This window comes from Hoplias malabaricus, chromosome 1, assembly GCF_029633855.1.
Source record: "Hoplias malabaricus isolate fHopMal1 chromosome 1, fHopMal1.hap1, whole genome shotgun sequence".
Taxonomy (NCBI): Eukaryota; Metazoa; Chordata; class Actinopteri; order Characiformes; family Erythrinidae; genus Hoplias; species Hoplias malabaricus.
Window position 1 is genome coordinate 59,752,506 of NC_089800.1, and position 16,661 is coordinate 59,769,166.

General features: G+C 36.1%; 2 protein-coding genes across 4 annotated transcripts in view; one reads left to right on the top strand and one right to left on the bottom strand.

Moving 5' to 3' along the window:
* Nucleotides 1–998: 998 nt before the first annotated feature.
* Nucleotides 999–3,013, bottom strand: lft2 (lefty2). The gene is made up of 4 exons (XM_066649258.1): nt 2,749–3,013; nt 2,242–2,485; nt 1,555–1,806; nt 999–1,323 (listed from the first exon to the last, which is right to left on the bottom strand). The coding sequence occupies exons 1-4, from the start codon at nt 3,011–3,013 to the stop codon at nt 999–1,001; spliced, it is 1,086 nt and encodes a 361-aa protein (XP_066505355.1).
* A 6,294-nt stretch (nt 3,014–9,307) lies between these two features.
* The window catches only part of cdc42bpaa (CDC42 binding protein kinase alpha (DMPK-like) a), a 59,350-nt gene continuing 51,996 nt past the window's right edge, over nt 9,308–16,661 (top strand). For all 3 annotated transcript variants that reach the window (XM_066669002.1, XM_066668987.1, XM_066668994.1), the window contains exon 1: nt 9,308–10,414. In XM_066669002.1, the coding sequence (XP_066525099.1) occupies nt 10,237–10,414 (178 nt within the window). In that variant the 5' untranslated portion in view covers nt 9,308–10,236. The remainder of the gene's footprint in view (nt 10,415–16,661) is intronic.

A 16,661-nucleotide genomic window follows, 5' to 3' on the forward strand; every position in this document is an offset into this window, starting at 1 on the left:
ATACGAGAACCAATAGGAGCGGACTTTAATTGTGTGTCCAGACAGCCCCCTCTGGTGGTGAAAATGAACAGATGCGCAAATGATTTCCAGGCTGATTATCAAAAGTGTTATTAAAACCCAATAAGTGTACTAACTTAATATGGAATAAAAAAAGGTTTATATATATAATCACACCAAGTGTTACCCAGGTGAAAATGTCTGTGTAGTTTTAACCTTTCGCTTGCGTCTCCTGTTACAGGTAAAAATCACACCAGCTAGCTGCTAAAGGGTGTGCAGATGGACTGGAAAGTGGACACCGGCGTCATTGCCCCCTGCACCACATATTAGTCTTCTCTATGTTCTAAAATCTATATTAATCTCATGAAGTTCTTAATTTCCCTATGAACAAGTCTAAATATGCAGTAGCTAGATAATTACTAGTAATTTAGTAACTAGGGTACTTTGTTGTCCAATATTTTCATCCAGAAATAGGCCTTGGATCATTCTGGTCTAATTTGTTGGTTATAGATGTATCTTTACCTTTAATCATCCTTAATGTTTGCTCTGTCAACCTGAGTGGGATTTTTGATGACCAGCATGGGGTGACTTAGATTCATAGTTAATATAATGCTCAATGGGGGGGAGGGGGCTGTGTTGAATATGTTAATGAGATCTTTGTGGGAAGCTGAGTCATGTATATATGTAAATGAAGGTTTAGGCTGATATTTCAGCCAAAACTAATTAGAGGAGTTAGACTTAAGGCTAGTAATTTCCTTTTGAATCTGCCTGAATCTTTTCCTTTTAACCATGTATACACATATAACCTTCATACAATCTTCATAAAATCAAATTACTCATGATTGTGAGAATATATTGATTTTATTTTAAACTAATATAAGTGAATCACACACAGCCATGCTATAATGCTGAACAAAGGAACAAAGGAAATTATTTTTTTACATTATAATATACAATAATTTTTTCAAGTGCTTAAGTGAATAAAAGAGTGTTGCTCTATTTCATTCTGTGAATAATTTGTCCATGGAGCATCCACACCTTTCAACAATCATGTTTGGGAATTCAGCCACCTCAATTGCTGTGTGTTCACCCTTCTTGACCAGGTACATGACGGGCAGTGGTGCAGTATGTGCAACTCCGCAAGTCCTCTGTCCATAGCCATAACTGCGCTTGGGCTGCTTGCATCCGCCTGTGCATCGGAAAGCCTGGTAGCCTGCTGGTTCAATGATCCAGTACTGCGTCCACGTAAGCTCTCTGAAGTTTATGTAATGCTCCTCCCGACAGCACATGGCACTCTCTGAGCTCTGTCTGCAGTCTCCTGGAGACCTGTGAATAGTACAAAAGGCTTAGTTAGGCTTAGTAGAGTAAGATATATTGGACATTGTGACAGGTTAACTATATGTTAATTAGTGAACTATGTTAAGTAGTGTGTTCAGATATTTGTTTTTGTTAATTTGTACAATTAAATCAAAAACACATCGGAACGCATTATTTAAAAATTGTAATTATGAAAAAAATTCATATGTAAACATTTGAACATTTTTCAAACAAACTTACCCATATTCATCCAAATTTAAGGTGTACAAAACCAGCTCAGGTGTCCCTGTGATTTTGTCAATGGTGTTTTCAGGTGTGTGTTGCATCGTAAAGCGCACTCTTTTTGCCATTTCAGCTGCGTATCTTCCAGGCCTCTCTCCCTCAATCCAGACTTCCAAATGTAGCGGAGCTTTCTTCTGGGACTTTGACCAGTAATGAACTGCTTGCGTCACATCAAAGTTTCTCCAACCAGCCTCGTGAAGTGGCACCAGCCTGTCAAAACACAAGTTAAACACCATTTAATTACCAAACCTGTGGTGATGTCTGCATGTCATTTGTAAGTCATTATCACATTTCTGGCCTTTGTGATACTTAAGTTGTACACATCAACTATATGCAAATTAGCCCTACAGCAGATCACACTTTTTAATTGGGTAAGGTAAGCATCCCAATCAACGATGAGTGAATGTATGAATGCATTAACATCTAAGAAAAGGGAGTAGTTTTGGTTATTATTATGCTGACTGATACTATGTATGCTGATACATTATGTCCTGATGTACCAAACAAAAAACTGATATTGATGAGAAATGTGTCAACTTTGAAGTATTCCAAAAATATCTTAGGTAATGTATTCTGTAATATATTTACGTTTTTGTTTATCACGGAGAAGGCAAAATAAAAAAGAGTATATTCACTTGTGCTTACCTTGAGTCTATCAGTGCTGTTTGATTGGAGCCATCACTCAGAACTCCCACCCAATAAATGCTCACTCTGGCATTACTGACAGGTCTCTGTTTCTTTTTCTCAGACATGGGCTGATGTCGCAGAACAGTCTGGAAAAGCTTGAGCTCTGCCATGGTGACCTCGCTGTTTTCTTGCAGTCTTGTCTCCATGTCAAATACGAAGAGCTGTCTGGTACTGTCTGAGTATTTCATTTCCTCTGGTAGGTCTAGGAAAGTGTAAGAGGCTAATTAAATATATGTCTACATCTGAACACTCAAAAATATGGATGCAAAAGTGGGTTCACTGGAGAGAGGATATACAAGGATCACGTTTTTATATAAAAAGAACGATCTGAAATTGTGCTAGTGTTAAAACAACTTTAAAAATTAAAAAGTCACATAGAACTATACATTCCAAGTCAAGAACCACTCAGGAACATTTATCTTTAAGACTGTGGCTTATACACAACAGACACTCTTCAGAACTTACCAGTGCCAGCATGGATACGTCTAAGTATTCCTGCCAGGCTTGGTAAAGACCTCCGTCTTCTCTTGTTTTGCTTCCTTAGCATGGACACATACTTGTTCTTGACATGAGTTGGAATCACCAGATTCTCAAGTTCGCTCTTCTCAATCTTTGGTAACTCTGTTAATCCAAGTTTTTGGAGCATTGCTTCTTTCATATCCTCAGTAGCCCAACTGAGTGCTGTGGAAATAACCATAGCACAGAAAAACAGGTGGATGAGGAGAGCCATGTTTGACAGTGCTGCAGGTTTACTAGCTGCTGCTGGAGTGTCTAAAGCTGAGAGACCTTCCCCTTTATATGCAGCTGCAACCTCTGCTTCACGTCTAGACGAGGCTGCAGCCATAAGTGGGTGGCACCCCAAAAAGGCAGATCCACTTCAAAGGCAGGGCACATTACAGTCACTAATTGTGATTCATTGACATTTGTTAAGTGCAGCTAAGATTTTCATTGAACTAAAAGAATACAGTTTCGATCTATTGGTAAAATAAAAATCTGGATGGAGTTTCACAGTTGGTACAATGAAGGCCATACTGTAAAAGCATTGAAATACTCTATAAGTTTAGCATACACCTTTGGTAAAATGTTAATATTTTTATATTATTGTTTATATATATATATATATATATATATATATACATCATGGGATAAAATATTAAATGTATTTAAAAGGACACAGCAGAAAGGAAAACATTTTTATGAATGACTCTACCTCTTATAAACATCAAGTAATAAATTCAGATACAGACAGCAGAGTAAGGCAAGTGCTCTGGGATGTTGATTGGAAAAAAGTTTTCACAAGGAGTAGATTATCTCTAGCTGTATTTGGATCAGTCAAACCATTTTTGTCCCACTGGCAGGAGGACTATAGTTGGCTTCAGTCACCTTGTGTATTGGCTACAGCTTCTCCTTAGATGTGAGACACAGAGGACCAGAAAAAGTCTGATGACAGACCCTCTCATGTCAGACAACTCACCAAATTAACTCCCAATAATCATATTATTAATCATATTATAGTGGTTGTGTTTGTGGTGTAGAATGTTTAATTTCATCAGTGCATTATTATTAAAACATGTTAATAGATACATTGCAAACATGCCTTTATGAAATAACAAAGACTTAGGGAGCTTAGTATACAATTTATTTATTTAAATTATTATTATTTTGAATTTCCAAGTAATTGTTAGATAATGATATTTCACTCTTTAGAAAACAGGGAAAAAATGCATTTATGGACAATGTTTTTGAATTGGTCACAACTGTCTGATTATTTAATCTGTTGATCTTAATAATATTCTTCGCGATGGAATGTTTTTTCATTTTGTCAAACATTAGTGGAGTTAATGAAACATTATAATTTCTCATGCAAAGTAATTTTCAATGTACTTCAAAAAAATATATATATACGTAATATATATAACAATCCCTTAAACTATTATATACGTAATAGTTTACAATGCCATATTAAATAGCAATATTACAATTATTTATAAAACAATAACAAATAAATTATCTATAGATATCTATTTTGTTAATTATCAATAATTATATAATTGTACAGTTTGCATTAATTCATTTTTATTTTTCGCTTAATTTCATACTCAACGTGTTATCCCAATGGTTGTGACAATTCACATATCTCTGTGAGCATCATAAATGTAGCAGTGTCATTTTATTCAGATATGAATTACAGACTAAAAATGATGAACCAATTACATGAACCAAAAATAGTACTTGTACTAATAGTAAAAAATTACTTTTTTTTATTCCTGTGGAACTCTGATACAGATGTCATCTCAGATGCATACACTGAATGCGTCACCAAATAGAGAAAGGTTCATAAGGGAAAAATGCTCAACACAGCTTAAAATTTTAAAGTTTGTTTTCATTTTCAAACAAAGAGAAGGACACCATAATGCTTCTGGCTGTTATATAGTAATTTCCATGGCATATTCAGTGCAAACGTTTTTTTCTTTCATATTTATATATTTTTCTAAGTTGTAGTTGTTTAGACAATTTTATATATATATATATGACAATCAACCATATATATATATATATATATATATATATATATATATGGTTGATTGTCATTTAATGACCATTAAGACTAGAGGTGTTCATCTGTTTACTGTCTGTGAACAGTTAATACTCCTGACTAGACCTGCAATTAATTATATACTGCTTTATGATTTAACTTACAACTCTAAATCTAATTACAGAAAATGCCTATGGCTTAACCTCCAACTGAATAATGGTATGGTTTATTTAAAATCACTCTCTTATATCCTTAAACACAGGCTGCAGGTCATTCCAACTCTATAGAATACACATATTTGCTGGATGCATAATCTACAGGTTTGTCTTTATTGCCCTGAGACACGTTAATAGCCCAAACATGCATTGTAATAGACAGTGCTTTACTTTTTTCATACTTTTGAGGAGTAACAATTTTTATTGTTTATCTGAATACATAAATGTTATAGTTTTAAATAATGTAAATACTTTTTATTTCCTCAACAGATCTATATTTTTTTCTGATAATTTCTACAAAATAATATATTTTCTGTAATATTAATAAAGCAATAATTTATTGCTGGGGGGGGTGATGAAAAAAGATTTTATTAACACTTATGAATTTAAAATGGATTGGAGAATTTCTGTCATCTCTAAATGGAAAACAATAGCTCAGCTGGATAAAAACAACATAAACACCATCCTTTTCTCTTCTCCTTTTAATCAAAACACATGCCCCAATAAACACATTAGGTTAAGTACTAATGAGGCAGATCATGTAGACCATTAGCATCACAGAACCTGTCCACTCATTCAAACATAGGTTAGCGGCTACCCTTTATCTCTATAGGCTAACAGTCCAACAGAGCTATCCACAGAGATACCATTGTCGCAATAAGCAATTAAATAAAGGTATGTTTCAAATTTCAAATGATTTTTGTACCCATTTATGGATTGAGAATATCTGTAATAATTTTACACTTTAAACGCATACAATTGTATGTTTCTATTGGAAGTTAGCATTAAACACCAAGTGTCTGCATTCGACCAGCAGCTGGCGCTGTTAATTTTTTATTTATACTTAGCAGCAGTGAAGGCCCAACCTACGGGCAGTTACATTTGTCTGCTTTTTACTACAGACAGGTCCTCCATTGCTTTGACAAGTTGGTTCTTTGTATGTAGTTCTGAGAAAATACGCACTAAACATCTAAATCTGCTCTTCATTTATATGCCTTCCTAAAATACACAGTTGTTTCCCTGTTTTACATTCACTACTATCTCTCTCTGGTGCACCTAGTTTCAGTGGTAATTTAGTCCAATCAACACTACAAAAACAATGTCTCAGGACGATTTGCAGAATCTGGCCTTACTCCAGGATGCTGCAGTCATGTACAGATTTCATATCTTACACAACTTCACGTGTTTTCTGCTTGTATCTCTGTAATCCCACAGATCAGATCTGAATTTAAAAACAGGGTGAAATATATGTAAACCCTTTGCTGATTTATTTACTAATTTATGTCAGATTTCCATACTGTGAGATCTATTCATCTTCCTTATATAGTATCAGAGGAGAGAATAAAGAAGTTGAAATTTGTATAAAATAGGCAGTTTGTCTAAATGCAGTTTTTTTTCTGCTTGGAACAAACCCCACCTGTTATATTTTCTGATTGCTGTGTGTCTGAGCTAAATACCTTTTTATTATCAGTATTATATTTTCACACCATTGATGCACAGTGAAATATGCAAAAGAAAATTATGGAAAAACAAGAATTAGTTTTACATTATTTGGAGAATAATCCTAAAATGACAACACACATCCTAGCATGTTTAAGATTTAAACCACATTTCTACTACATTTATATCTCATGTTTTCATCTTCTACTTCTTCTTATTATTATTTTCATGTGCAACAGTCATAAATCAATGCAGAGAGGACAAAAACTCTATCCAACCAAACGGGCTTTACTTACTGTTGGCATACAAACACAGTTGATTTGTTTAAATAATCTAAATGATATAATCACATACATATCACAAATCACATTCATTGTGTGCATCAGTCTCTTAGTCCTGACTGACTGTCGGACAGACAGGGGGCAGAATAACACTGTTCACATCATTAACGTTTTGTCTCTGTGCCAAATGTAGAAGTTTCTAATATGGAAGGATTTGTGAAGAAGAAACCCAGAGATCAGAATTAAACAGGGCTGAACAAAACTAAATATATTCTTCTTTCATTCTGATTATATTTTTGTTTGTTTGTTTCCTGAAAATTGCCTGTTTTTATTTATTTATTTTTTTTGAAAGCTAAAACCTGAGATTCATGATACTGGACTTTCATTTTAAACATAAAAAGAAAAAGAAAATGTGATTTTTTTGGTATAAATGTTTTGTTAGAGGTATTAGAAGATAACACATCAATGATGATGTCAGATATTTATTCCAGACAAACATATTTCCCATTTTAAATTCATGGACATGAATGGGTTAATGGAAAATTATCAATGAACGTGTCTTTTGCGGGAATATATCCAGTGTGTGTGTGTGTGTGTCGCCATGTTGTTTTGGGGCTATATCTGCGCAGAGACAGTGCATCGCCCACTCCGTTCCAGGATTCAAATCCATAAACTCAAGAGTCGACTCCAACTCGGATTCCAGTTGATGGAAATCGAAGATTCGAATCCACTCAGTTTATATATTGCCGGGGTGTTTTTTTTTTTTTTTTGCGTAGTCACCATATTAGAGGTCGAGTGTCTGGTTTCAGAGCGCAGCATTAATGTAAACGAAAGGGAAAAATGGATAAATGTATCTCATACACAGCTCCTCTCCGTGTGCTGGAGAGAGTATTACAACACCCAGACGCACAGAAGTCCACTCCCTCTTTGTGTAGGGGGTAAAGGGTCACAGTGTAGCATAATGAGAAAAATACGGTTAGCCACATTAGCTTCTTAAATTTTCATTTACACGCATTTCATCTCCATATGATTCTGAATCGTTGATATCAGCCTGAATAGTTTGATATAAAACATATGAAGATTAAATACATGTAAATGTGAATTAAAGAAGACTTGCAAAAAATGAGAAAACAACCTTAGATTATAATGTAGTTCTCCGTGACTGAAAGTGTGACTCATAAGTGAGAGCGGTTTCTATGCCGCTGCGAAGCTGAGGACGAATCCCATCAGAAATTCAACCGTTCTCTTATTTTTAAAGCTTCTGGTTTTACATCACACAACACTGTCGTACTGAAAATGTCCCAAAAGAGTTTTATAATGTCCCCTTCGCTATTTTTACTGGCCCCAGGACCGCGGTGTCTGGAGCCCTGCCCTGTGTGTGTCACTCATCCGAGTCAAAGCGCCATCTTATTGCACAGATCTGATTAGGCTCAGTAGCCTCACGTGTGATACAGAAACGCATACGATTAGTCTGGGCGTTTCCTGGAGCGCCAAACCTGAACCGTAATGACTAGAAGAGTCACACCACTTATACTCTATTCAAATTTAAAGCGCTCTTAATAGTTTAACAGTTACAGGTCCATGTCCGATTACGACAGCGTCTGTGTTCGGAGTCGGATCGCGAGCCGTCTATTCGTGACCCCTGCCCTACTCCATCTATAGGGCACAGTAGGTTATAACATAACGGTTTGTGCACTCACATAGCACATTGTATTTTGAAAATAACCTTTAGTGAGCTAAAGGTGTCAAGTTTTCCTGTCGAATAAATGTCATAAGGTCAGTATGATTAGTTTTATTATCCGTGATGTGCAGAGCTGTTTACCAACGACACCTACATGAGGACTACAAGTGTTGCCAGAAACAATAACACAATTTAAATGTCCAAAGCTATACTCTGGACATTTGAATAGTCATACCCTGCCATATATTTGCGTATTTGGCACTGTCGACATTACATTTGCACTACTTGTTTACACTGGTTAATTGCCCTACCTCCATCACACTGTGATATTTGTCTACATCTATTTAAATGTTTTATATTGTATTGTATTTTATTTTATATTTCTTCTTCTACATAATATTTTATAGTTTAAACTCTACATTCAGTTTTATATTTATTTTTTACTTAATATCTTAATTATGTCTTGTATCTCATTATTATGACTTGGTACTTCATAATTATGACTTATTCTCTCATTGTTATGACTTAGTATCTCATAATTATGACTTATTCTCTCACTGTTATGACTTAGTATCTCATAATTATGATATCTCATTATAATGACTTAGGGTATGCCATTTTTTTCCTCAAATATTAACAAGTATCTGAAATTCGTCGTGTCATAGATCTTAGTAGATGCAATTAGTAGAACCAACATATTTTGTTTTATCACAGTGAAATAGTTGACTGTGTTCATTTCAAGTAACATGTACTTTTGAAAATTCTGCATTCTGAAAATTAGTTTGAAATCGAGTCCAAAACATTGGAGTCGACTCTCCCCGAATTACTGCAACTGAGGAATCGATTCTTTTTGGGATTGACTTCCAGCCAGTATTACTCCCATATCACCATCACTGTCTGGCAGTGAATACCAACTAATGTTCGTACCCAGCACAATCGAGCGGGGAAACGACTTTACTCTTATTGTCTGCTACGGAAGCGAGCTAAATTTTCTGTAAAATGTGTATGAAGTTTTATCTGCTGTTGTCCTGCTTGGGTTAACGTTAGTCGGCTACAACGTAACTTTGTGCTTCTCTACGGAGCGACGCTAATGTGGCATACGTTAATGCTAACCGTTCAGAAATTGCTCTGTTTTTATTAGCCGATTAACAGATTAACAAAATTCTTAGAACTTGTAGCTAGTTTTCTGTGTAGTCGATATTTGCTTGTGGTAACTATTTTTCAACCCGTTAGCGAGTTTATAGCTGCATAGCATATGTTTCTATGGAGCCGGGGGAGCAAATTGTAGCTCTTGGCCAGAATTAAACCTTAAGAAGAACTTAAATCTAGACAGGACACACTAACAGTTGGTAAAGAAAACCTTGGTTGTTTTGTTTTAAAGCAGCACTGCTCAAGGAGAACTGAGCCGCTGTGTTGAGGTTAATCTGTAGAGTGTTTCTGCTGAGTTGGGAAGCTCAAGTACAGTAACACGGTTGGTTGGTCTCAATGGCACAGAGTTACATTTAGTGGAGAAGCCTGGGACTTTAAGAAACTTTAGAAAAATGTAACTGAAAACTATTTGTCACGGAAAGCGTTTCACAGTTCGCTACAGCTATAGCTTGATGGCTAACGCTGTTGGCCGCACAATGGTCTGCTGAATATGAATGGGGTCATGAATTGTTTTCGTCTGTGGCTAAGCTAGCTTTTTGCTTAGCCCCACCATCGACGTGGCTTGCTGACCACCTTTTGATGTGCATTGTTTTCATTCGCGAGAGTACTACCGCATTTCAGATTAAAGCAGGGACCACCATCATTTGAACCATGTCGGGGGAAGTTCGTTTGAAAAAGCTGGAAAAAATTATCCTCGACGGCCCGGTCCAGTCTAATGGCCAGTGTTTCAGTGTCGAGACACTGCTGGACGTTGTGCTGTGTCTTTTCGATGAGTGCAACAACTCCCCGCTGCGAAGAGAGAAGAATATAGCCGAGTTCTTGGACTGGGGTGAGTGCTGCTCATGAAATCAGGGTTCCGCAGAGATTGATTCACACATCTTCAGAGTGCTCAGTTAGACTTGTCATATTTGTTAATATAGCATTTTACATGCACAAATATACGTCAATTGGCTTTACACAAGCCATAGTCATGTTTTTAATTATTGGCCAACCTCTCTTACTATTTTTTAAGCCAGAAATGATCAACAATTATGATCACTAATAGAGATCACTGCACTTGCAGCTCCCCCTGAGGGCTAGGGCTGGTCATATGTCACCAATAAATTGTTAAAATTCTTAGAGCATTTTAACTGACAATACTGTTCTTCGTGAAGTCCAGTAACAACCCATGAAAATGGGCTTAACTAAGCACAGAAAACAATCAAGATGGATCACATACACACACATTACTGGTTAATTACACATCAATACTGTCAGTTACACAGTGTCAGAATAGAAGTTTTGCAATGACACACTCCAAGCACATTGCTGCAGGATATTTACATAATTTTTACCACATTTCAATTAATTTGTGACAGATCTTGTAGATAGATAATATTAAGACACTCTTCTGTTTATTAAACCTGTAATTATTGGTGAAATATTTGCCACATCATAATTCATCAGAGTTGCCCTTGCAAAGTGCTTGAATGCTTAAATGAACAAGAATTTATATTTAACTTTAAAACTGAATGCAATGAATTGATGGCAGTGCCCTGTAATAAACGTCAGTCAGTGACAGATGTTGTAAATTATGTATATTGAAATACTGTATATATATATATATATATATATTATATATATATATATATATAATATACACATGCACATAATTATTGTCCGGCCCTAATTGGCACATGCAAGTTTTACAATGTCTTAATAAAAAGGTCTGCTTTAGATCCTCCAACAGCATGTCAATGTGACCAAGGTCGTGACTCTGACATAGTCATTCTAAAATAAGGATTTTTTTTCTGTTTAAATCAGTCAGTTGATTTTACTCCAATGTTTGACTTGCTCTCATGACCCTCTTCTTCAGAATAGAAAGCTGCACAATACGGCTTGTTTCCTAATAGTTTTTGTGGACTCTCCTTGGCCTATGTCGTAGTCTTGATCATTATGGAAATTGTTATAAGTTATGGAACCCTTGTTCATATTTTCTGCACCAGTAACTATACCAGAAACACTAGTAACTAGTATATCACCTCCTTTACCCTAATAAAGCTGGTAGAATATTACAAAGGTGGTATATTAAACTTTATATTTTACAGTCAAGTTTATTTACATTGTCATATTAAAAATTTAAACATATCCCAGTCATTATTTATATTGCTGGCTCTGTAGCTAATAGGAAGAAGAATGAGACCTGTAGAACACAAGGTGGACCACCCTCACACCTCTCACTGTCACAGAACGGTTGCCAGTTTATGACTGAGAGAATACCTGGAGGAAACAACCTCTCATGACACAAGTGCCTTTGTACAAGGCATATTCATTACATTTAGTTTACATTATCTTCTTCATTTTGCATTAATTGTGGGTTTCCTTCATTTATCCACTGAGAAACTGTTTGTGAGTTTTACCCCCACTTACATGTTTGTAAGTTTTCCCACAGTGATTACTGGAGCTTTTGCAGTAACTGTGTCTTTTGCAGTTTAGATTTAAAAGTCTTCTAACTAAGTGAATTATCGCTGATACAGAATGAAAACAAAATCGTCCCTACAGCTTTAGTGCCTGATGTTACTGTGAGGTCTGCAGAGTTATACTATGTTATAAAACACTGTTTTGTGTTATGTATACTTCTGCAATATTCTCATCAAAATTGCCAAAGGTCTGATCAAATTTGTTGTATAATGTAGACTACCAGATATTCTGTGAGTCATGTATAAAGTGTGGGATTTGATGATTGTGATGATAGTTATTATCACTTGATCTTGTTTGAGAAGAAGTACATTATTAAATGCTTATTTTAATGGAACGGCACTATGGACACTACCTGTACCTCAGTGCTATGCAAGGATTTTCTCTTCACATAATCCCCTTTAAGGCAATGGTCACAATTTTAATTAAAAAAAAAAAACATTTTTCATAAAAATCAGAAGAAGTCTCCTCATCATTTGCTGCACTCCATCTGTTTGCATGATGCAAACCATTCTAATTCTAAAGGGTTGCTTTATTCCTGCTCCACTGGTGGGTTATATTGACTTGTATTGCAGTTTCAGATGACTTAAGGTGACCACTAACTGCATGAAAATAAGCACAGATAGAAGAAAGTGCTACAAAACTAAACAGCTTGAGTTACAAATGAGTTTCTTTGACAATACAAACAGTCCTGACCGACATTAGCCATATAGCCATTGTCGCAGAGGTTTTTCTGGCATTTCAAAAACAGGAAAGCCCAAAATACATACCCTTGTCATTGGAAGGCCTGGAGAAGCTATGGTGCATCACTGGGAACTATATATTTATGTACTGACTTATATTTCTATAAGAGTCTGACTGAAAAAATGGTGCTGTAACAAATTCATAGCCCTGTTTATTTTGAGTAACACCTCACTCAGGTGTTCTGGCTTTAATAAGGTTATTTTGCCTGTTTTTTTTTCTTGGAGATTTTGCCCGTTTTCATGTAAAGTTAAAATAAAAGCTGTGCAGATGTAATTTACTCGTCAAAAAGTCAGTAACAGTGAAATGTGTCCATGTATTTGTGTTGTTATAGGGACAGACAAGACGACTTTGTTAAATATATAGTAGAAAACAAAAGGCTGGGTCACAAAACATTCTCCAAACAAGAAGAGGCTAGGATTAAATATTACCTCAACAGCATTTAACACATTTCTGTTTGAGGCGCCAGTAAAACACTGAGCTGAATAGTGGACCTACAGTGCTGAAGCGGCGCGAGCGTGTCCTAATTCAACTCTCAACACTCTGACCCCTTGAACACGTATTTTTTTTAGGTCCCAAAAAGAGACTTGTCCAGGGAAATGAGGACCTCTGGTCACAGACGAACAGTTCCAAATTTAGTTCACGAACTGGAATGTGAAATATGGCTAAACTAACAACAGAGGCTGTAGTGGCGCCACCTTAAGTTCTCTCTGTGAAATACGTCTGAATTAGTTCAGAAACAGTTCCTATTAGCGTATGCGCATTTCAACATTAGGAGTCAGTCAGTCAGTCAGTAAGTGCATATGCCTCTTTCTAGGCTGGACCGACAGGTGGTCCGGCAAAAACTTACAAGTTAAACTTTTTTCTCAAACATAATGCTGAACCTTAAAAGATGCAGAGCTTCTGAGTGTGAACAAATAAGAAATAAGCAGTTTCCCGAATTGTAGACATTCCCTTTAAAAGGGAACATATTATTTTTCCACAAGTTATCAGTGTTTTCTGGTGTTTAATAAAATGTATGCAACATGCTTTGGTCAAAATACCACACAGCTCAAGTAAAACACAGCATTCTCCTTTGGACTAGTTTGGAGAGAAAAGTGGGCCAATTCTAAAGTGTCTGCTATCTATGCAAGATGCAGGACAGAATTTAATCCCAAATCCTCAGGCTTAGACCACAGGGGCTTTTCTTTGTTTTTTTTTTGCCTTTTTTTCTTTATTATTTGTTAATTTGGACACAGACAGACATGCCATTCTGTGGTTTTCCACAAAACATTTTAATGCTAGTCATAATTTTTTTTATGGACCCCAGACAGGGACGTAGCAAACCGAGGGGATGTGGCTGTTTCAACACCCACACTTTTGTCAGATTAAAACGATACTAAAATATGCAAGGGTCAGCAAACCTAGGCAATGTCTTTTCAGCGATACAATTCTTGTGATGACTTTTCTGCCAGTCACAACAAATGTATCAGTTAGCATCAGTGACAAGGGAACGAGAGCTACAGATTTCAAAGAGCGAACAAAGTGTGTGAGTGAGCAAAGTATAGGAAAGTCCTTCATGCCTGCAGGATTTTGGAAGAAGAGTCAAAACTCAACAGGTAGAATGGAGTGATATCAGGCACTGCATCACGCTAATTTAGTGAAGCAAATGTCACAATGTCAGGATTTTCTAGATAGCCTAATATGAATATGTATGATGAGTATGATCTGTGAACCGATGGCATTGCTTTACAGTACCGTCAGGCTTTATCTAGCCTACTGGCAAGGGGTAACTTTACACTAGTGCAAAGCCAAACCTGAGTGTTATTTTTTTCTGTCGTTCTCTTGCTATATAATAAAGTCCAATCATAGGACTGTGCATGGACGTTGTTATACAGGTTTTAGGGGAGCTGTAGCCCTCCCTTCTGTCTCCAGATAGCCTCGGATTGGCTATCAGCCTGTATTACTTTCTTGGCAGAATACACATGCGTAGTGTTGCCAACCATCCCATAAAATTTGAATCTTCCTGTGTTCGGACACTTAAAGGTGCGTTCCATTTTGCACCGATACGGAAGTCCTTTTGTTCTGTATTTTTGAGGTCACATTCTTATGGCAGTAGACCAAAAAATGCAGCTCACTCTCAGCTGGAGAGAGGGGCAGATTCTCCTCTTTTCCTAAACAGAGAATGCGCTTTTCGTTTGGTGTGATCTTTATTTATCCATTCAGCAGTCAGAGTTATCTGTCCATCATTCAGTTCTGTAGCCAATGGAGTCACAGTCCATCCTACAAGGGTTTGTTTTGCAGCTGCGTTGAGAGCAGCAGGTCAGTGCTCAAAAGCTGGGAACTACAACTCTGATTTTAGATAAAGATAATGTTAGCACTGTGAAGAGAAACTGCATTTCATTTCAACACATCACAGATACGTTTTTACTCAAAGTAATCATTTATACAAATAAATAAATCACAACAAAAAATAAGAATCACATGATATATTTTCATATAGATTAACATTAATTATGTGTAAGACAAATGAGTCCTAAATAAGCAATTAATTCTATGACATTTTGACTGGACATCTGATAAAGTAATGAGGATGAGTCTTTTAGACTCTTGGACCAATAAGATTCTTCCACTTCAGATCTTATTGTAATTAATGAACAATTTAAATAATGCAGTTATTTTAAACTGGTAATACAATATTACAATCTTTAAATAACCACACTGAAAAGCCACTGATGCACTAGTTGAAATAGCATTATGCTAGCAGAGGAAACCTGATTATTGATGAATGTAAAATAAGCCTGCTGAAGAGCCAGTTAAAATGGCAGACTGAACTGATGTTTATGTTCTTTCCTGATGTTATGACAGTACATTTAACAGATACCTGCATATAATGTTTTTCTGCCTATAGATGGATATTCAATTTTTTTTATTTTGTAAAGGCAGCAGCTCCTTGTGGCTTTGCTCAATCTGTACCTCATGGAAAAAATTTGCTGCTATTAAGCAATTACCTCAGACCACCTTGGTTAAACCTTAGCCCCCAATCATTGATCTCTAGTGACGGCTCTGGGATTGTGTTTTGAAAAAGCTGTTCTCTTTTTGTCATGCAATATTAGGATGCACAAAAGGAAAAGGCAGGGGGAGATAGACTCCTTTTTCAAGCAAACCCAAGTAAATGGAGTTGACAATTTGCTACCACAAGCTTGCATTGTGTAACCCCTCATATGTGTCTGTTTTTTGGTTTTCACTCAAAGGTTGAGGAGATGAAGGACCATGCATATTCACCGGGCACAAACAATAAAAAGTTGGGACTCCACGCAAGGCAGCATAGTTTGAAATGTATGGGTAATGCTAGATATACCCCTGACCCAGATGCAATATTTGTCAGAAAAATCACAATTAGATATTATCAGCTGTACTTGCCAAGATGTTCACCATCTCCTACACTGTACAGAAAATTTACTTGGCCAAAAAAAAAGGCTATGCATAAAATCTGAGCAAAAGCTGATCCAGGATGTGTTCAGTTTGTGATTAATATTTATGTGGCCTAATAATGTTATGTTGATAATTGACTGCGATGAAAAATGTAAGTGTATGCAAACGATATTAATCAGGTATTGACAGAATTTTTTAAATTGTATAATTACACATTCTCTGTTACTTCTCAAGTCTCAGGTTTTTGTGAACTCAGATTCATATTACATTCATGAATTAAACAAGCTCTACATGCTATCTCCTTCTATGCAGATTTAACGTCACTAATATCCCATTAGTTAGGCTAAAGCTCTAAAGTTTGTTTGACAAGTTCTTTCTTTATCTTGGACACGTAAGTGTAAATCTTTAGGAAAGTGTGTGTGTGCCCTTTAAAAGTCTATGGCTGAGACTTCTGTAAGGTTCAC

Coding starts and splice junctions, on each gene's coding strand:
- lft2 (XM_066649258.1), bottom strand. CDS start 3,013: ATGGCTCTCCTCATCCACCTGTTTTTCTGTGCTATGGTTATTTCCACA. Junction 2,486..2,748: donor ACGTATCCATGCTGGCACTG/GTAAGTTCTGAA, acceptor ACACTTTCCTAG/ACCTACCAGAGGAAATGAAA. Junction 1,324..1,554: donor TTAAATTTGGATGAATATGG/GTAAGTTTGTTT, acceptor TACTATTCACAG/GTCTCCAGGAGACTGCAGAC.